Consider the following 21267-nt stretch of genomic DNA (forward strand, 5'->3'; position numbering starts at 1 on the left):
CCCAATCTCAACGCAACCTCTTGTAGGGCGCTTTATGAGAGGCTTACTACAACTGAAGCCTCCACTGCGTCCTCCAATTCCTGCATGGGACCTCAGTGTTGTGCAGGGGCTCCGTTCGAGCCCCTGCACTCCTGTGAGCTACATTATCTCACTTGGAAAGTGCTCTTTCTGCTTGCTTTAACATCGGCTTGCAGAGTCAGTGAGCTATAGGCACTGTTAACATACCCACCTTATACCAAATTTCTTCACGATTGTGTGGTACTCCGCACTCACCCTAAATTCTTGCCAAAGGTAGTTTCTGATTTCCGCTTGAAACAGTCCATAATACTGCCCACATTTTTTCCAAAACCTCACTCACACCCAGGTGAGCGGGCCCTGCATTCCTTGGACTGTAAAAGTGTGCTCGCTTTTTATTTGGACCACACTACGGCCCATAGGAAGTCCACCCAACTTTTTATTTATCTCCTTTGATAAAACCAAACTGGGAGTTCCGGTGGGCAAGCAGACCAAATCCACCTGACTGGCGGACTGTATTACTTTCTGCTACCAACAAGCAGGCCTTCCGCTACAGGGATATGTGAAAGCGCATTCAGTCAGAGTCATGGCAATGTCAGTAGCACACCTCCGTTCTGTACCTATTGCTGACATCTGTAGAGCTGCCACATGGAGCTCTCTCCAGATCTGTGCAGCTCATTATTGACTCGACAAGGCTGGCAGGCAGAATTCCGTCTTTGGCCAGTCTGTCCTACGTAATTTGTTTCCAGTTTAATAACCCAACTTCTTACCTGCGACCCACTGGAATTCAGGCTGCCCTCATACCCAACAGCACCCGTGGTGTTGTGCCGTTGCTCGTCATTGGGTGCTTTTGGTTCACTCTATTCGGGCATCCTGTAGCTCGCTATTCACCCATATGTGAGGACTACCATCCTGCTTGTCCTGGGAGAAAGCAGAGTTGCTTACCTGTAACAGGGGTTCTCCTCACGAAACCCACCCGCCACCCCGCGGAGTTGAGTTCACTTACATTTTATTATTTTATTTTTCGCTCGTACTTTTTGCTACAAATGAGACTGAAGGGGGACCCCTGCTGGATGCAGGGTTAGTGGCATGCTAGGCATGCTCAGTGTGCCAGTCAAAGTTCTAGAAACTTTGACAAAAGTGTTCCGTGATAGGGCTCCATCGATGATGTCACCCATATGTGAGGACTAACATCCTGCTGTCCTGGGAGAGAACACCTGTTACAGGTAAGCAACTCTGCTTTCCAGGCTCAGCAATATATAGAAATAAGGGTCAATAGATAAGTTGTAGGTGATACCTTTTCATTGGACTAACTTAATATATTTATGACTAACTTTCAAGAGTTAAGCTGCCTTCATCAGGACTGAAGAAACAGCACAGTTGCACTAGATTTAAATAGTACAGAGACAAGTAGGCCATAGATTGAATATACTATTACAGTTTAGCAGAGAGGGGGAGAAGGTGCCAATGATGGTAGATATTACAGATCAAATGTCTTATATATGATGGTGGTTGAGAAAGCCATGTTCCTCTAAAGTCCTTTTGTGTTAGTTCATCTTAATTTCAAATGTTTGGCATTCTTGTATTCTCCTGAAATTCACTTTGAGGAGTCTGATTGTTAGGTCATTAAGGGAGGTGTTGCTCTGTTCTTTTTTGTAATATATAATTTTAAGTCTGTGGATATATATTATTGTTCTTAATTTTCAGGTTGTTTCACCAATGTAACATCCTTCTTCACATTTTTTGCATTAGATCTTGTATAGTGTTTAAATTTTTATTTCTAAGCATTTGATATTCCATCTTTTCCTAAAAGTAAACCCAAGGCAGATTATTTAAAGTAAAAGACATAAAGTACATTAGTAATGGAAACCTATAGATATGATATACAAATATAAGGCAGAATGCAAGTTAAATACATAAGAAGTGGGGTGCAATAGATAGGAATACGGAAGTAGGTGCATTGGGTATAAATTACACATATTTAGATAATATATTCCATGACTAGCTTCCAGGCGTTACATTCCTTTTATCAGGTCAAAACAAAATGAACAGGTTAAGGCAAAGTCACCTAAATATACAAGTATATATAAGTCATACAAATATACTACATTCATAGAGGAGCATGAGTATGAATCCTTGATAGGCTATGTCCTTCCCATATGGGTAGCCATAGAATTCTGTGATTATGTGCTTGCATCATGGTATCTTGCATAGTTTTGTGCCATTTTCATCTATTTGAGGTTTTGTCTGAAGCTTACTTATTAGTTTTTATTTCAGGTTAGGTGGCTGCTGGAAGGCTAGAACTGGGGAGGAAGGGACTATTTCTTTCTGTAATTCATCCTCCAGTGGTAGTGGTTCTAGGTTTTTCATGATTTTTCTTAATTTTCTAGATCTTGGTTGTAATGTTACTACAAGTGGTACCCTTCCATGGCTCTCCTCTCCTCTATTGCAATAGATTTTCTATAGGTGTTTTGAATGAGGATGCAGTTTTCTTAGAGATGTGGTATCCACTCAGGAATGTCTCTTCCAGTTCTCTGATGCTAAAAGCAGTTCTCACAAACTCTAAATAGATGTCATTATTGAAGTTGAAGTAGTTTAATTTTGCAACAGTTTCTGTCGTGCATTGGTAGTCCAGGGTAATTGTTAGGAGTCTGTATATGTAGCTATGCCATTGCACGGGGGATGTGGTTGTAAATTGACATCTGTTAATAGATTATGGAAATCACTAAGGGCACCAAAATAGCAACAGAGTATGCCATCCTTTTTATGGCAGGATAGGACAAAACATTCCTGAATGAATGACACACCAAACCTTTCAGATATTACTGGTATATTGATGATATTTTCATGATTTAAATTGAGGGAAAAGGGAATCTCAAGCTGCATTCAAACTCAAAATGGTCTGCTGCATGGAAAGTGTTAATTTTTTTTAGACACTACAGTCTCAGTCAACAATGGACACTCACAAATATCTGTATACTAAAAAATAACTGGCAGATGGCAACTACTTTCATAGTTCCAGTTTCTACCCTTTGCAAACTAAAAGTCCACAATGTGGGCAGTGTGGAATAGGTTGCACCCATTTACCCTCTTCCCCAACTTCCCCTCCCTTTTCCTCCCATTTATACCATGCCCATATTAATCCACTCTCACGCTGCTTAAGTTCGAAAATTGCTTTTATTGTTGGACAAATAATGGCCATAGCCCAAACATAACATTGCAAGTTTTGCATAGTAATATAACATCATAACATAACCCAATCAAACAACGTTCCTTAACCTAAAACTATATAGGGTTAACTCCTGGTGACCAGCACCCTACTAGCAAGTGATGAGCCAACCCTGCCAATAGCGGACGTGGCTATCCCGGCCGTAGAAGCCGGGATAGCGCAGCAGACACCTGGCCATAGTAGCCATGGCATCATCGTAGGATGAGCTTACCATGACCTGACTGTGGAAGTCCGGGTCTCTTGAAACTCCCTCAGTGTCCCCTACCTCTTGGCCGTTGAAGCGACAAGGGTCTGGGTCATAACCTGTTAGGCTGCCGGCCCGCTCCTAGCCTGCCTGCTCACATGCTCCCGGGCCACTGGCCCAGGCAAAGGCCTGAGTGCCCGCAATAATGCCATAACGCGCGCGATAAATGCCACATCACAAAATGCATATGCAAATTTAAAATTAGTATTCAAGTGGGAGGAGTTTGGGTGGAGTAAATAGAAATGAGGGTCAGTTTACGTGGCGTGTGATAGAGTAACGCACAGCAACGCAGGTTTTAATACTGGAAATAGCTACACCTTTTTTCTGTGCGTTATGCCTGCATTAACTGTGCTTTACCAGTTCAGGAGGGGAAGAGGGGAGAGGAGGGGAGGAGATATATGTGAGCCTCCATAGAGGCTCTCTCTCTAAGTTAACTTTCTATATCACTGTAAGAAGGGGCATTATGAACTCAGGGTGAGGTTTGGGGGGTGGGGTAGGTTTTGGGGGGCAGTTTTATATGCACAATCATATGTTCGTTCTCTCTACCTAGCTGCAATCAAGCTAGGTAGAGAGTAAATTGTACAAATCTACTCTTCTTTAACCTTTCATCACTCCAAATCACATAAAATCTTCACTGATGGCAACTGTGCTGATTGTACCTATGACTGTGCATGTAAAACTGCCCCCCAAAACCTACCCCATCCCCCCAGACCTCACCCCGAGTTACTAGTGCCCCCTCTTACAATGGTATAAATAGTTAACCTATATGTGAGCCTCTACAGAGGCTCGCTCTCTCTCGGGCGCGTGTTGTGGAAAATACCAATGTTATGCGATAGCAGGAAAATTACCCTAACCAGCTCCCCCCCTTTTTTTTTTTTTTTTTAATCACAGGCAATATTTATATCAATTTGATAAATCTAGGTCAAAGTCTTATGGCACCAGATCCTCAGCCCCAGTTCTGAACTCAAAGGAGCAGGAGGAAACTGCTGGTCCCAAAGAAAAATAAATTTAGTGGTATGATTAAAAAAATAAAAAACAGTGCAACCATTGGTGAGAGATGTGTCTGGGAGATCATTAAGCTCAACAAATGAGGCCAGTTTAGAGGTAGTGTCACTGAAGGAAGTGATATTAGAGTGCATGTAGAGGCTCTTATATGGTTCCAGTAATGTGGAACTTGTTTCCTAAAGAAATTTATTTCAACTTAGATTTAATAACTTTTAGAAAAGCAGTGAAATGTTTTTAGGAAAGAAGGAGAGCATTAATTCAGCTCATTTTATTGGTTATAGAGTTTGGTTACTGTAGTACATGATCTGATATTGGTATTATTAGACTTGGATCTTTTATGCAGATTATTTGTTTATTTGATATTTTTCTTTTGTACTAAATCTGGATTTTTAGGTATGGTATCAACATTTTAGATCCTTTCATATGGATGGTTTAAGTGAAGTTTTGTTTTTTTATGCATTTGTACTATTTTACAATCTTTTTTAAATGTATTATTATAAAGTATGAAATTTTATAAATTGTTATGAACTATAACTGGAAAGGCAGTGTATAAATATGAATGAAGTCAAAGTTGATTTAATATCTTACGCTTACTATATAAGGCCAAATAAACAATTAATATTCTACACAAATGGCATACCATTAGAATTAAGATCTTTAATGTCACTGCTAAGTAGAAAGTATTCTATTTGTCTGATACTGCTGCAGTATTCCTCATTACACTAATCCATTAAAGTTCTTTACTAATTTAGATCAAAGGGGATTGGAAAGGTCACTGATACCATGTTATGCTAATATCTATAACCCATTTATATAGAAAGTAAAGTGTTGCCTAGAATGTGGTATGTTTGGTAGAGAATTTCTTTGATCATTATCTATAGAACTGCTTGCATATGTCATTTAATTGAGGTTTGGTCTTTTTATTACTGCAGTTAAATCTTTTCAAATACATTATATTATCTCCAGCTTTGCTAAATGCCTTAACCATTGTTTAGGAAGGAAGGTAAGAAGACATTTGTGAACTGATGTGGTTGGCTTCAGTATTTCCTCTCTTTTCCTAACCACGTGATTTCTCCAACAATTTTAATTTAAATCTCACCAAACAATATAATGGTTCTTAGGTTTGTTTAGCCGTTTGACTTCCTTTATCACATGGAGATGGCAAACATTCTGTTGCTAACTTGAAGCACTCCAAGAAGCAAGACTAGAAGGATATTAAACCAGTAAAAGCTTATCAGCTGATTCATTGATATGCTGTAAATTCCATCCTATTCATTTTGCTTTTGAGGGTTGCCATAAGTCAACACATTAGTAAGCAATTTGCTGTCATTAAGATAGATCACTTAAAAAGTCCTCCCTGTAGTGGACAAAGTTCACTTGGGTGATTTTGTTTGTCTCTTCTTAACACCTAGCTAGTATGCTGCATTCTAAATAACTCATGATTGTTTGACATATTGATGATAAATATGGTTATAGTATAGTAAACTGTTCAAATTAATGCATAGCTTTCATTATAAAAGAAGAAAACAGATATATCAACACTGCTGTATTTGATTTGTAACCTTTAAACAATGTTTCTGTAAATTTTTATTAAGACTATCAGTATTTTCAATACTGTAAATTTTAATTATGGGTCAGAATTTGCCAGTTCATTTGTATCCACTGTTGTACTATGAATCCACTGAGTCTTATAGTATCTTTGAATTTAGCTAACATGAGAACAGTGGGTTAAATTTCCAAATTAACATTAAATTCTTTCAGATTAGAGCACTTAATTACAAATATTATAGTGTATTTAAATCAGAAAAATGAAACAAAAAATGCATACAATATCATTAAAATAGCTGGAATGAGAAACATTGAAACAAGATGGTAAAAAAAAAGACGATATGGCCTATATTGTCTGCCCATCCATACTAACTATCCAGTTTTACAATCCTTACACCATTCTCTTAGAGATCCCCTGTGCTTGTCCCATACTGTCTCAAAATCAGATACTATCCGTGTCTCTACCACCCTTACTGAGAGACTGTCCCATGCATCCACTATACTTATAAAGAAATAGTTCATTCTTGCCAACAATTAGCAGTCCATGTCTGAAAAAGACTTTGGCAAGAGTGCATCTGGGAGTGGGGTGGAGACAATGCCATTTATGGAAGAGAGTGTTTGTGTGGAACAGCAAAACAGGAAGTGGACAAAGCTATGGGCCCAGCTGGATGTATCCCAGAATATTAAAGGAGATCGGAGAGATTCTGGTGGGTCCACTGAAAGACCTGTTTAGTAGATCTTTGGAGACAGGTCAAATTGGAGGCGAGGAGGAAAGGGGCATAGAAACAGGATAATAGTCTTCCAGGAGACAAAATGCACAATGGAAAATCTATGGATAGAAATTCCATATGTGATGGGGAAGAGTTGCTGTAGAGGTATACTGCAGACAATGAAAGACAGACAATGAAATACTAACAAAAATTAGTAAAGCTAACAAATTAGGAAACATTAACAATAGGAGATGGCAATTGCCTTAATATTGATTGGATGAATGATTCATCTAGACATGCTAACGATGTAAAGTTTCTAGATGCCATAAATGCATCATGGAGTAGCTGGTCCCAAAATAGATGAGAGGGGTCTACTCTACATCTAATCCTCATTTCAATGCAGGATTTAGTGTGAGAGGTAATGGTGGTGGGACTGTTGGCAAGTGATCAAAATGTAATCAAATCTAGGTATAATAAAGAGGAAAATTGCCCTGTGCCTGCATTTCTGGTATGCAAATTGAGCTCCCCCCCCCCCCCCACCCCCTCTCTCCCTGTATGCTGCAGCTTCACCCCTTTTTCTCTGTATTGTCCAACCTATTCTCTACTACCACATATGGAAATTGAGCTCCGCCCCTCTCTCTGGCTGTACTCTCCAGTTCTGCCTTTCCCCTTCTCTCTTTCTGAATTGTCCAAGCCCGTCTCTACTATCACACAGTGCACCCAAGCTCTCTGCTTTTACACATCTCAATTACATACATCTTATGTTTGGACTGTGTGCTTTCCATGTCTGCGCAGATTTCTTGTCCATCTAAATCTGTTGGTTTGTTTTTTTCAGTATCGAAATGATTCGGAGATTAAAACCTTATTTGAGTATTTCAGATTTGATTATGTTATCCTGTGCTCTAGTCCACTCTAAAATTGACAACTGCAATTCTCTCTACTTAGGGATTACTGAGACCAATTTAAAATGCATACAGTTATTGCAGAATATGATTACTAGGATGATTAAGGTGTGTCCAAGTCTGATCATTTCTCACCAATACTTAAGGATTTACATTGGCTGCCTGTTCATTGCAGAGTGGTATTTAAAATTCTATGTCTGACTCTCAAAGCTTTGTCTAAAGGTATTCCAGATTATATGAATTTAATTTGCTAATTTTGCATAATCTTTGAGATCTTCCCAGAAAGGACTTTTGCGTCTGCTTTCTCCTAAAGAAATTTATCTGGAAGGAATAAGTCAACCTTTCAATATCAATCCCCTTTGACTTGGAATTTATTGCCTTTGATATCTGGCTAGAAAATAACTTTCCTAAATTTAGGAAACTGGTTAAATCCTGGCTTTTGAACAAGTTTTTGTTTAATGGCCAGAAAGTTTTAGGGTTCAGTGTAGATCTGTGGGTATGTTTTTAAATTAATGGCCTGCAAAATCTTACCCCTATATTCAACAAGCCACGATGTTTTCTCGTGGTGTGGGGTGTCACCGCAATAGTGGGGCCCCTCTTCCGAAAACAGATTGCAGCTTAATGGCGTGTTCTTTTGTGTTGCAGCCAAAAACCACAACACAAAAGAAGAAGGAGAATGGCCCTTTAATGTGATGGTGACCCCAATCTCACGGGAACGCCATCGTCTTAAAGGGCTGCTGGCCACCAAAAAAATAAATGTCTGGCAAACGGGGAAGTTGAGCAAGGTCATTGGCAGCCCCTGTTTCAATCCACGGCTACTGATCAAGGTGGACTTCACGCCTACAAAATAAAAAAAAAGTTTAAACTATGCGCACAGCCTCCCCACCCTGATGTCCAAACTACCCACCCCACACATAATCAAAGCCCTCCTCCCCTTGTCCCCCGGCCCCCTGAAGGAGCAGTCCCCTTCCCTCTGGACCCCTCAAAGGATCAGCCCCATCCTGCTCCATTTCCCTGAAGGCGCAGCCCCTAGCCCCCCTAACATTCAAGGCCACCAGCCCTCCCCCAATGGAACAGTCCCTCAAATGGAGTAGTCCCCCTTCCCTGGCCCCCCAGTGGAGCAGTCTCTCCTCAGCCCCCCCCCCCCCAAAGGAGCAGTCCCCACCCATTTTCCAAAATGGCACTGACTGGGACAGGTGTGAAGGTGCCCCAGTCCCTGATGCAGGAACAACAATAAAGTAAGGGAGACTCTGGGGTGGGGATGGGGGGGCTTGTCCAATGAGGGGGAGGGGGACTGCCATCAGGGAGTGGGGAGGGGGTATTTGACTGTGGGGGAGGGGTCTTGAAGATCAGGGGGCCGCTGCCACCGCGTGCATACTTTAAACTTTTTTTTTTTATTTTGGGGGATTTAGGACTGTCTCGACCAGCAGTCCTGGGTTGCAACAGGGGTAAGCAATGACCCCCGCATGACCTTCCCTTTTGGCCGTGGGTTTTTTTTTCATTGCTGCTGTAAATGTGCGGCGGGAGCCTCAGGACCCTCATTAGGGTCCCGAGCCTCCCGCTACACATGTAATGTTTACCAGGGAGGTGTTATTTTATAATAGCTAACCATCATCTCAATTGGCTGCGATAAAATATTTGCATCAAATTGCCTAGTAATGACCTTCTTTGCAGGCATTTATATTATTCATGCGTGCAAATTGCATGCAAATAAAGTCATTGTAATAGGGGAGGGTATCTGGGTGGGGACATGCAAAATAGTGCGTATATCACACAATATACGCAATATAGTGCGCATTAGTAATGTAGAAATTTGACACTAAGTTCTGTGAATTATAGTTCAGATTGATGGCCATTAATAATTTTAGAAGAAGGTTGGGTTTTTTTGTTTGATTTTATTGTATTGATTTTGATTTTTTTGTATCTGGTTTTTTTTTCGTGTATACTTATTATATATCATGCTCTTTTATTATTATTATTGAAAGTTATTTTATTTTATTGTTTATTGTATCCTGTACACCATTTTGAAGTTGGTCAAAAATCACTATATCAAAACAAATATAACTATTCTCAGTATTTCTTCCATCCTTAGATAGGCTTTTGTTACTAATTTAACATAATCCTTGAAGGGAGAAGATTAAGGGAAACTATTGTAGTAACATTTAATCTGAAACAAGGAGACTATGATAAAATGAGTAAATTAGAAAAAATAGAACAGTTGCATATTTTAAAAGTTTGCATTCGGTGGGACACTGTTTAAAAACATAAAGCATAGGTGAAGTAAAAAATCACATATAAAACAGTAATACAAGGCAAGAATATGTGAATAAATATTAAACTGTTTAGTCTTTAAATATTCTACAATCACAGTTAAGAGTTTCAAAGGTACTGGCTGTTTATTTTAAAGGTAATTCACATCGGTACAGCCCCCAATACAGCTGTGTTTTGCTGGAGGGACTGCCTCGGGAGAGACCCAGGAAAAACTCTCAAAACTGGAGTAAGGCTAGGCAACAACCAGAGCGGTTCAGCAGCACTGACATAATACCACCTTGAAACAGATGAAGTGTAGCTTAAATCAATAGAAAGGAATATAGAAAAAGCGGATAAATAATCCAATAGTAAGAATTTAATTCCTCTACAGGAGTGCAGCACCATGGCGTAAGTGTACCTTATCTCTACTTTTATTTGTTTATATCTTTCAATTTCTTAATATTTTTCTTGTTTTCTTCTTAAGAACTTTGTTGCCTCTCTGACTTAGCAGCTCCCAAACAGCACTTTTAAGCACTTCCAAAAAAGAAGAGAAGGCTTCCCTCGTCGGCTTTAAGAATTGCATCTGTGGCAAGATGTCTATTAACTGATGGTCATGACTTTTGTTACCTGTATCTTCAGCCTAACCATGATGCTCTTAACTGCTTCCACTGTGGTTGGTGTCTCCAAGGACTTAAAGATCCAGATCCTGTAAGATGGAAGAGCTGCGTAAATCTTTAAAAAGCCGCAGCCATTCCTCTTCCCAGAGCAGTACCTCTTCTGGCTCCCCAGGTGCCAAGATGATCAGGAGCTCCTTGAGCAGATCTTTCTCCTCTTCAGAGCAAGCCATAGGTCCTCCACCTGGTTGGGTCAAGCAACATGTGAAAATGCAATTCTCAGGCATCCGCAAGCCCCTTGTGGGCTCTGCAGGGTACCACATAGTTTTGAAAATTTGCATTTTTTTCTGTTGCCCGGTAGTTATAAGTAAATAATTTGTTTATATTGCTTACTACTATTTAGTGTTAAAATAAATTAAATTTTTTAAAAAGTTTGTATTTAATATAGTTGTAGGGTCTGGCCTAGGGGCCTGGAAGAAAACTGAATTTTTAATCTATTTCACCTTCAGCACTCATTGAGTCTTAATGTCTTGTCAGTTAAGCAATGGAAGAGCCGAGGGGACACCATTGTCAGCCTGTGCTTAAGGCATCAGTTGGCCTTAATCTAGCCTTAGTTAGACCCATAAATTTTATGGGAGAGAGCCACCATGCATCAACTTCTCATTGGGTAACGTTAGCAAAAGATCCATCCAGCAAGGGATGGGAAGCACACACAGTTCTTAGGGACACTCAGACACACCTTGAGTGCTTTCTCGCATCTCTTGAGGGAAAGAGGATTCTCATCCAAACCGACAACCAAGTAGCCATGCTTTATGTTAACAAGCAAGAAGGCATAGGATCATGGGCTCTCTGCCAAGAGGCTATAAGGGTATGGGAATGGGAGTGCAACCATCAAGCTGCTCTGCGAGCAACCAATCTTCCAGAGATATCCAACACATTGGCAAATTGCTTCAGCAGGGTGTTTCATCCTCACAAATGGTCCCTATTTCAGGCAATAGCTGAAGGGCTGTTTGTCCTTTGGGGACATCCCTTAATCGACCTCTTCACATCAGAGGAAAAGAGAGGAGAAGAAAGATTTTGCTCCATCCTTCCAAGCAAACCTAGTTTCACTCTAGCTGCTTTTCTGCTTACCTTAAAGAACAGCTCTCATATCTGCTTTTCCACAGATTCCGCTAATAGTACACTGAAAAAGTACTCAAGGACTGGGCCTGCCTGATACTTATTATATCAGCATGGTCCAGACAAGTGTGGTTCTCATACCTAGTACAACTGTCCATCCTCCCCCTGATTCCTCTAAGGGCTGATCCATCCTTATTGATTCAAGAAGAGGGCCGTCATTATCATTCAAACCTCCTCTATCTCAGCTTGACGGCCTGGATGTTGAGCATTCAGTGATCACATATTTTCCTTACCCAAGGAAGTTGAAGACGTACTGGTATCCACCAATAAGCCCTCAACTGGAAGGACTTATGGCTTTAAATGGAAACTGTTTTCATCCTAATGTCAACAAAGCTTCCTGGACATGTTTACATATGAACTGCGGGAGCTGCTTCAGTACTTGCTCTCTCTCTTTCCTAATTAGGACTCAGTAACTCATCAGTCAAGATGTATCTTGGTGCCATAGCAGCTTACAATGTTCTGGAAGAGAATAAACTATCTCCTCATTCTTTAGTGTCACAATTTATGAAAGGCTTATGGAATACTAAACCTCTAAAGGCCAAACTATCTGTTCCATGGGATCTTAATGTTGTTCTGGCACCCCTTATGAAGCCTTTGAGCCATTGGAGTTGGCTTCTTTGAAGTTTCTCATATGCAAAGTATTAGTACTCATTGCAATCATGTCGGCCAGAAGAGTCAGTGAGATTCATGCATTGCTTCATTACTCTCCTTGTAGACAGTTCTTCCACAGAGTGGTGCTCTGCACCCACCCAAAGTTTCTACCAAAAATGGGGTCAACTTTTCATATAAATGAAGCCATCAGGTTACCCAGATTCTTTCCAAGAGCCCTTCATTTTAATAGTAAGAGATCCTTGGCTTACTACAGAAAGAGAACTCAGCCACTTTGTAAGGGATTGCCACTATTCATATCTAATGATCCTGGCAAGTGTATATTGTCCAATTGGCTAGTAGACTGTATCGTACACTGATATTTACTTGCTGGCCTCCAGATTTAAAACTCTGTTAAGGCTCATCAAGTGAGAGCCATGGCTGTATCAGTGGCTCATCTGTGAAATGTACCTATCAAGAACATTTGCAGAGCTGCAACTTTATCATCAGTGCACAGCTTCACATCCCATTACTGTCTGGACAATTCATCAAAAAGTGACAGTAAATTTGTACAAGCAGTTTTGTGTGGCCTGTTCTCCCAATAGTCTACTCTCTACACTGCGGTCCGGTTGCTTTTCAGTAAGTAATCCGCTGCAAGACTGAGCTTGGGACTCCCCTTGTGTCCTTGCTAATTCAGCCATGCCTTTCAATGGAGAAATTAACTTTTCTTTCATTAAACAGTGCTCCCCGTAGACAGAAGGATGAATTTCCCATGCCTCCCTGGAAGGACAACTAACTTACATATAGAAACATAGAAATGATGGCAGAAGACGACCAAATGGCCCATCCAGTCTGCCCAGCAAGCTTTCACACTTTTTTTCTCTCATACATATCTGTTACTCTTGGCCTTTAGTAACCTTTTGATTCTATTTCCCTTCCACCCCCGCCATTAATGTAACCTTTGGTTCTATTTCCCTTTCACCCCCGCCATTAATGTAGAGAGCTAAGTGAAGTATCTAGCTTAATTGGTTAGGAGTATTAACCGCCGCAATAAGCAAGCTACTCCCATGCTTATTTGTTTCTCACAGGACAAGCAGGATGGTAGTCCTCACATATGGGTGACATCATCAGGATGGAGCCCAATCACAGAAAACTTCTGTCAAAGTTTCCAGAACTTTGACTGGCCCCTACTGGGCATGTCCAGCATGGCACTAACCCTGCAGCCAGCAGGGGTCCCCCTTCAGTCTTCTTTTTTCCGCGCAGCAGTAGCCTCGCAGTTTAGGAGCTCTGAAGAGATTCCTGACTGGAATTTTCCTCACGGAGTTAATTAAAATTAGATTGCCCCACAGGGGTCCCTCCTCTAACTTTTCTCAGGCCGCGGTACTCTGGTAAGTTTTTCACTGTTTTTCGTCGATTACCGTCGAGTTTGGCCCTCGCAGCCTACAGGCCGTCGACCGTACCGCGGCTCAATTTTTCTATGGCCATGGCGTCGGGGTTTCGTTGGTGCCTGGACTGTACTCGCACCATGTCTATCACAGACCCTCATGGAGTCTGTGTAATGTGTTTAGGCCGTGAGCATGATGTCCTGACTTGCACCAAATGTGCCCTTATGACACCAAAAGGTCGCAAAGCCAGAATGGAGAAGATGGGACTCCTTTTCCGTGCTCACACCCCGACGCCGTCCATTGCATCGACGTCATCGGAACCGGCACCGAAGTCACACCAGCATCGATAACCGTCCTGTGACCGCCCGCCATCGACGTCTTCACGGCCATCGACTCCCATTTCTCCCCCTCAAGATCGAGGGATCGTAGGGAGAAACATCGCCATCGGCATCGTAAGTCTTGGACCGTTGAGGGAGCAAAATCATCGTCCGAGCCACCGTCCGAGCCACCAGCAAAGAAGCCCCGTCCAGGAACGGCACCAACCGGGACATCGAGGCCACCCTCACCCGATCGGGGTTTGGGAGTCGCAATTCCGCCTATAAAGGTGGTCCCTCCGACTGTGCCTCAGCCTCCCTCTTCAGTCACGGAGCTGGGGCTGATTGCCCCAGGTCTCCGGGAAGAACTGGACCGGCTGGTCCAGGAGGCCATCGACAAGGCGATGCCGACTCCAGGTTCCTCCGGCACCGAGAGTGGAACCGGTCACCGACCCGATTCCAGCAGCGCTGGCACCGCTGCTCTCCCGGATGGAGGCACTCATGACTGCCCTTCCACCGGTGATTCCCGGGTCTCCGATGGCTTCGGTGAGCTCCCTGATGACATCTTCATCGGGAGGAGAAACACTGTTCCGCATTCCTCCTTCGGGGGTATTGTCTCAGCCATCGATGCCATGTCGTCCCTCGCCACCGATTCATTCATCGGGGGTGATACGCACATCGGCGCCATCGATGCCTGCACCGATACCCCACAGGGTGTCCACGGTGCCCCCGGTGATTCCTTCAATTTTCTCAGAGCCTCAGCCGGGCCCTTCAGGTATCCAAGCCCCTTCTCGTCCTACAGGTCAGCCTGCTGATCCTTACGACACCTGGGATGATGATACTTCCACAGACACCGATGACTTACCTTCACCTCCCTCTCCTACTGAAAGTAGAAAGCGTTCTCCTCCAGAGGACCTCTCTTTCATTAATTTTGTGAAGGAAATGTCAGAATTGGTCTCTTTTCAGCTTCAGACGGAGCAAGATGATGGGCACCAGATGATGGAGCTTCTCCAGTTCCTGGATGCCCCTATAGTTATCACTTCTATTCCCATTCATCAAGTTCTTCTTGACCTCCTCAAAAAGAACTGGGAAAACCCTGGATCCATTGCCCCAATACACAGAAAGGCTGACACTACCTATCTAGTACAGTCAGCCCCTGGCTTTCAAAAATCTCAGCTCAACCACCACTCAGTTGTGGTAGAATCAGCTCAAAAGAAAGCAAAAAGGACGAAGCCTCACTCCTCTACCCCTCCTGTCAAGGAACACAAGTTCCTAGACAATATTGGTCGACGAGTGTTCCAAGGGGCCATGCTCATCTCCAGGATTGCTTCTTACCAGCTGTACATGACCCAATACAACAGGGTCATTTTCAAGCAAATACAGGACTTCTCTGAAACCCTGCCTGACTAATTCCAAGAAAATCTTCAAATCCTTGTCAACAAGGGATTTGAGGCAGGAAAGTATGAGATAAGAACAGCTTATGATATCTTCGACACCTCCACTAGAGTGTCTGCAACTGCCATTTCGGCAAGACGCTGGGCCTGGCTCAAGTCTTCTGACCTTCTCCCAGAAGTACAAGACAGGCTGTCTGACCTGCCCTGTATAGGAGATAATCTGTTCGGTGAACAGATTCAACAAATAGTGGCTGAATTAAAGGACCATCATGAGACCCTCAACCAGCTCTCATCGATACCTTCTGACTTCCCTTCTAGACAGCCCTTCAAGAAGGACTCTAAGAAGTCATTCTTCCGCCTAAGGAAGTACTATCCTCCACCAACAAGGTCCCAAGTTACGAGGCCTTATCAAAAATCTCAGCCTCACCAGCCTCGGAAGCAAAAGCCACAAGCAGCTCCCCAGCCAGGGCCTGCTTCAGGTTTTTGACTTTCCCTTGGAGAGCAGCAGCCTGACTCCTCTGCCAGGCATACCAGTGGGAGGTCGATTGTGCCACTTTCACGGCATGTGGCAATCAATCACTACCGACCAATGGGTGCTAACAATCATTGCTCAGGGTTACCACCTGAACTTTCTTGCTCTTCCACCGGAATCACCACCTCTACAAGTGTGGAGAGTAACCGACCACTCTGTCCTTCTGGAGCAGGAGGTTTCCCTTCTTCTCCAGTTAAGGGCAATAGAACCCGTTCCTCTTTCGCAAAAAGGCCTAGGATTCTATTCCCGGTACTTTTTGATCCCCAAAAAATCCGGGGGGCTTCGTCCAATTCTGGACCTACGTGCCCTCAAAAAGTACCTCCAGCAGGAAAAGTTCAAGATGGGAACCTTGGGCTCACTTCTACCTCTTCTACAAAGAGGAGACTGGCTCTGCTCTCTGGACCTCCAGGACGCGTACACCCACATTGCGATAGCTCCAGATCGCAAGTACCTCAGGTTTTTAGTAGGCCCAAAGCACTATCAATACCGGGTGCTTCCATTCGGCCTAGCATCGGCACCACGAGTCTTTACCAAATGTCTCGTGGTTGTCGCAGCCTTTCTCAGGAAAGAAGGTGTTCACGTCTACCCCTATCTAGACGACTGGTTAATCAGGGCCCCAACCCAGCAAGCTGCTCGATCGTCCCTGGATTTTACCCTACACACTCTATTTTCTCTAGGATTTCTCGTCAATTACGAGAAATCCTATTTAGTCCCATCGCAAACCTTGTCGTTCATTGGGGCAGACTTTGATACCTTACAGGCAAAAGCCTTTGTACCTCAACAATGAGTGCAAACCCTCGTGTCCCTCGCTCACCAGTTGCAGTCTCAGTATACAGCAACAGCTCGGCAATTCCTTGTCCTTCTCGGACACATGGTGTCCTCAGTCCATCTCACACCAATGGCCCGCCTGGCCATGAGAGTCATGCATTGGACTCTGAGATCACAGTGGATTTTAGCGACTCAGCCTCTGTCAACCATTGTCCACATCACCGACGCACTCCGTCTGTCTCTCGCCTGGTGGAAAGATCAGAACAATCTCCTCCAGGGACTGCCCTTTCAAGTGCCAGATCCTCAACTCATTCTCACCACCGACGCTTCCAACCTTGGATGGGGAGCTCATGTGAACGATCTACAGTCACAAGGATTTTGGTCTCCAGAGGAAGCCAAACACCAGATAAATTTCCTGGAGCTTCGAGCAATGCGATATGCTCTCAGAGCTTTTCAGGATTGCCTATCAAATCACGTCATCCTGATTCAAAAGGACAACCAGGTGGCCATGTGGTACATCAACAAGCAGGGAGGCACAGGCTCCTTCCTTCTGTGTCAGGAAGCTGCACAGATTTGGGTGGAAGCGCTCTCCCACTCGATGTACCTCAGGGCCATCTATTTGCCGGGAGTGCACAATGTCTTGGCAGACAAACTGAGTCGTGTCTTCCAACCGCACGAGTGGTCTCTCAATCCTTCGGTAGCGACCTTTCTCTTCCAGCAATGGGGTCATCCCCAAATAGACCTCTTTGCATCCCCTCAGAACCACAAAGTGGACAACTACTGCTCCCTCATTCGGAGCGAGTTCTCTCAGCCCAGAGATGCATTCTCCCTCTCGTGGGCAACCGGTCTGCTTTATGCATTCCCTCCACTTCCTCTTCTGTCAAACTCTCGTGAAGCTCTGTCAGGACAAGGGAACCATGATCCTGATAGCACCTCACTGGCCACACCAAGTGTGGTTTCCCATACTCCAGGATCTCTCCATCTGCAGGCACATTCCCTTGGGAACGCACCCGCTTCTGATCACTCAGAACGACGGATGTCTACGCCATCCCAATCTTCAGGCCTTGTCCCTGATGGCATGGCTGTTGAAAGGTTAATCCTTCAACCACTTAACCTTTCAGATTCGGTTTCTCGTGTCCTGATTGCTTCACTGAAGCCTTCCACGAGAAAATCTTATTCCTATAAATGGAAAAGGTATACATCATGGTGTTCTTCGCAATCCCTTGATCCCTTTTCCTGTCCAATCCCAAGGTTTTTGGACTATCTCTGGCACTTATCGGAATCAGTTCTAAAGACCTCTTCCATTAGAATGCATGTCAGTGCGGTAGCCGCCTTCCATAAAGGTGTCGGGGGATGTCCCTATATCAGTCCAACCCCTCGTAACACGTTTTCTTAAAGGCTTGCTCCATATCAAGCCACCTTTACGTCCTCTGGCCCCTTCTTGGGACCTTAATCTGGTTCTCGGGCGGCTCATGAAACCACCATTCGAACCTCTTCACTCCTGTGACCTAAAATATCTCACATGGAAAGTGATTTTCCTTTTGGCTATCACTTCAGCTCGCAGGGTTAGTGAGTTACAGGCCCTAGTTACCTATCCGCCTTACACTAAACTCCTGCAGGACCGGGCGGTACTCCGCACTCACCCTAAGTTTTTGCCTAAGGTAGTTTCGGAGTTTCACATTAATCAATCCATCATACTACCTATCTTCTTTCCCAGGCACCACTCCAACCCAGGGGAACAGGCTCTGCATACCCTTGACTGTAAACGGGCTCTAGCGTTCTACCTAGACCGTACAGTTGCCCACAGGAAGAGCACTCAGTTATTCGTCTCTTTCCATCCTAACAAATTAGGGCAACCTGTGGGTAAGCAGACTCTCTCCTCCTGGTTGGCGGACTGCATATCATTTCGCTATCAGCAAGCAGGCATTCCTTTCCAAGACTGTGTTAAAGCACACACTGTAAGGGCCATGGCGACTTCAGTAGCACACCTAAGATCGGTGCCGCTTCCTGACATTTGCAGGGCTGCCACCTGGAGTTCTCTCCACACTTTTGCAGCCCACTATTGCTTGGACAAAGCCGGAAGTCAGGATTCCATCTTCGGCCAATCTGTCCTTCGTAACCTATTTCCAACGTGACGTACCAACACCCTTCCGCCTGCCCGGTGGGGTTCAGGATGCCCTCTATCAAATTCCACCCCAGTTGTTGTGCCTGTTGCATGCCGTTGGGTATCTTTGGTGCATGTTCGGACATCCTCAGCTCGGTACTCACCCATATGTGAGGACTACCATCCTGCTTGTCCTGTGAGAAAGCAAGTGTTGCTTACATGTAACAGGTGTTCTCACAGGACAGCAGGATGTTAGTCCTCACGAAACCCGCCCGCCGCCCCGCGGTGTTGGGTTTGTAATGTTTTGTTGTTTTATTTTTTCGGCACTGCCTGTAGCTATCAAATAAGACTGAAGGGGGACCCCTGCTGGCTACAGGGTTAGTGCCATGCTGGGCATGCCCAGTAGGGGCCAGTCAAAGTTCTGGAAACTTTGGCAGAAGTTTTCCGTGATTGGGCTCCATCCTGATGATGTCACCCATATGTGAGGACTAACATCCTGCTGTCCTGTGAGAACACCTGTTACAGGTAAGCAACACTTGCTTTACCCAGCCTGAGCAATTTAGTCCTTGTTGGTTGTTATCTGAATATAAATCAACTTTTCTTCATCCCCCCTGCCATTGAAGCAGAGAGCTACTCTGGATATGTATTGAAAGTGAAGTATCAAGCTTAATTGATTCGGGGTAGTAACCGCCGTAACAAGCAAGCTACTCCCCACTTTTTTGTGAATGCAAATCCTTTTTTCCACATTTCCTCTTGCCGTTGAAGCATAGAGCACTGTTAGAGTCGCATTAACCGTGTGTATGTCTATTGAATAAGGGTATTATCTCCAGGTATTAGCTGTCTTTCCTGCAAGCCACCCTCTCTTCATTCACATAATCTAGACTTTATGGATCCACAGTGTTTATCCCACGCCCCTTTGAAGTCCTTCACAGTTTTGGCTTTCACCACTTCCTCCGGAAGGGCGTTCCAGGCATCCACCACCCTCTCCATGAAGAAATACTTCCTGACATTGGTTCTGAGTCTTCCTCCTTGGATCTTCTGCAGTTCTGCTGATTTTTTTCCAAAGGAAAAGGTTTGTTGTTGTCTTTGGATCATTAAAACCTTTCAAGTATCTGAAAGTCTGTATCATATCACCTCTGTTCCTCCTTTCCTCCAGGGTGTACATATTTAGATTCTTCAATCTCTCCTCATAAGTCATTTGATGAAGAACCTCCACCTTTTTGGTCGCCCTTCTCTGGACCGCCTCCATCCTGTCTCTGTCTCTTCGGAGATACGGTCTCCAGAACTGAGCACAGTACTCCAGGTGAGGCCTCACCAAGGACCTGTACAAGGGGATAATCACTTCCCTTTTCTTACTCGATATTCCTCTCTCTATGCAGCCCAGCATTCTTCTGGCTTTAGCTATTGCCTTGTCACATTGTTTCCCCGACTTTAGATCGTTTGACACTATCACCCCAAGGTCTCTCTCCTGCTCCTTGCACATCAGCCCTTCACCCCCCATCGAATACAGTTCTTTCAGATTTCCGCACCCCATATGCATGATTCTGCACTTCTTGGCATTGAATCTCAGCTGCCATATATTTGATCACTCTTCCAGCTTCCTTAAATCCCGTCTTATTCTCTCCACTCCTTCTGGCGTGTCCACTCTGTTGCAGATCTTAGTGTCATCCGCAAAAAGACAAACCTTACCTTCTATCTCGTCTGCTATGTCGCACACACCGATCCTTGCTATGTCCCAACACCGATCCTTGCGGCACTCTGCTTAACACCGCTCTCTCTTCAGAGTAAGTTCCATTTATCATCACACATTGTCTTCTGTCCATCAACCAGTTTGCAATCTAGGCCACCACCTCGGCACTCACTCCTAAGCTTCTCATTTTACTCACCAGCCTCCTGTGCGGGACGTAACAAAAGCTTTGCTGAAATCCAAGTAGATGATATCGAACCACTCTTCCTCTATCCAATTCCCTACTCACCCTGTCAAAAAAGTCAATCAGATTTGTCTGACAGGATCTTCCCTTGGTGAATCCATGCTGCTCTGGTCCAGCAATTCTCCCGACTGTAGATAGTTCACTATTCTTTCTTTCAGCAGCGACTCCATTACTTTTCCCACCACCGAGGTGAGGCTAACTGGTCTGTAGTTACCAGCCTCCTCTCTGCTCCCATTCTTGTGAAGCTGGACCACCACCGCTCTTCTCCAATCTCTCGGCACCACTCCCGTTTCCAGGGATCTATTGAACAGGTCACTCAGCGGAGCCGCCAGCACATCTCTGAGCTCTTTCAGTATCCTGGGATGAACCTCACCAGGCCCCATGGCTTTTTCCAATTTGTTTCCCCAGCTCTTCCCATACATTCTCTACTGTAAATGGAGTTACATCTACTCCACTCCCCTCCGGTTTCTTGTTAACTAGTGACGGTCCTTCTCCAGTCAGTTAGTGAACAGTCAGTTAGTGAACACCGAACTGAAGTATTTGTTTAATATTTCT

At 44.0% G+C, this 21267-nt stretch overlaps 1 protein-coding gene across 8 annotated transcripts in view; it reads left to right on the top strand.

Moving 5' to 3' along the window:
- RNF32 (ring finger protein 32) overlaps window positions 1-21267 on the top strand; it is a 170817-nt gene that overhangs the window by 109583 nt on the left and 39967 nt on the right. Inside the window, exon 8 of one of the 8 annotated variants that reach the window (XM_029588491.1) lies at window positions 10388-10802. The exons of the other annotated variants lie outside the window; for them this stretch is intronic. Coding sequence (XP_029444351.1) covers window positions 10388-10411 — 24 coding nt within the window. The 3' untranslated portion in view covers window positions 10412-10802. Of the gene's footprint in view, window positions 1-10387; window positions 10803-21267 lie in introns of those variants that run through there. 8 annotated transcript variants of the gene reach the window in all.

This window comes from Rhinatrema bivittatum, chromosome 2 (genome assembly GCF_901001135.1).
Source record: "Rhinatrema bivittatum chromosome 2, aRhiBiv1.1, whole genome shotgun sequence".
NCBI lineage: Eukaryota > Metazoa > Chordata > Amphibia > Gymnophiona > Rhinatrematidae > Rhinatrema > Rhinatrema bivittatum.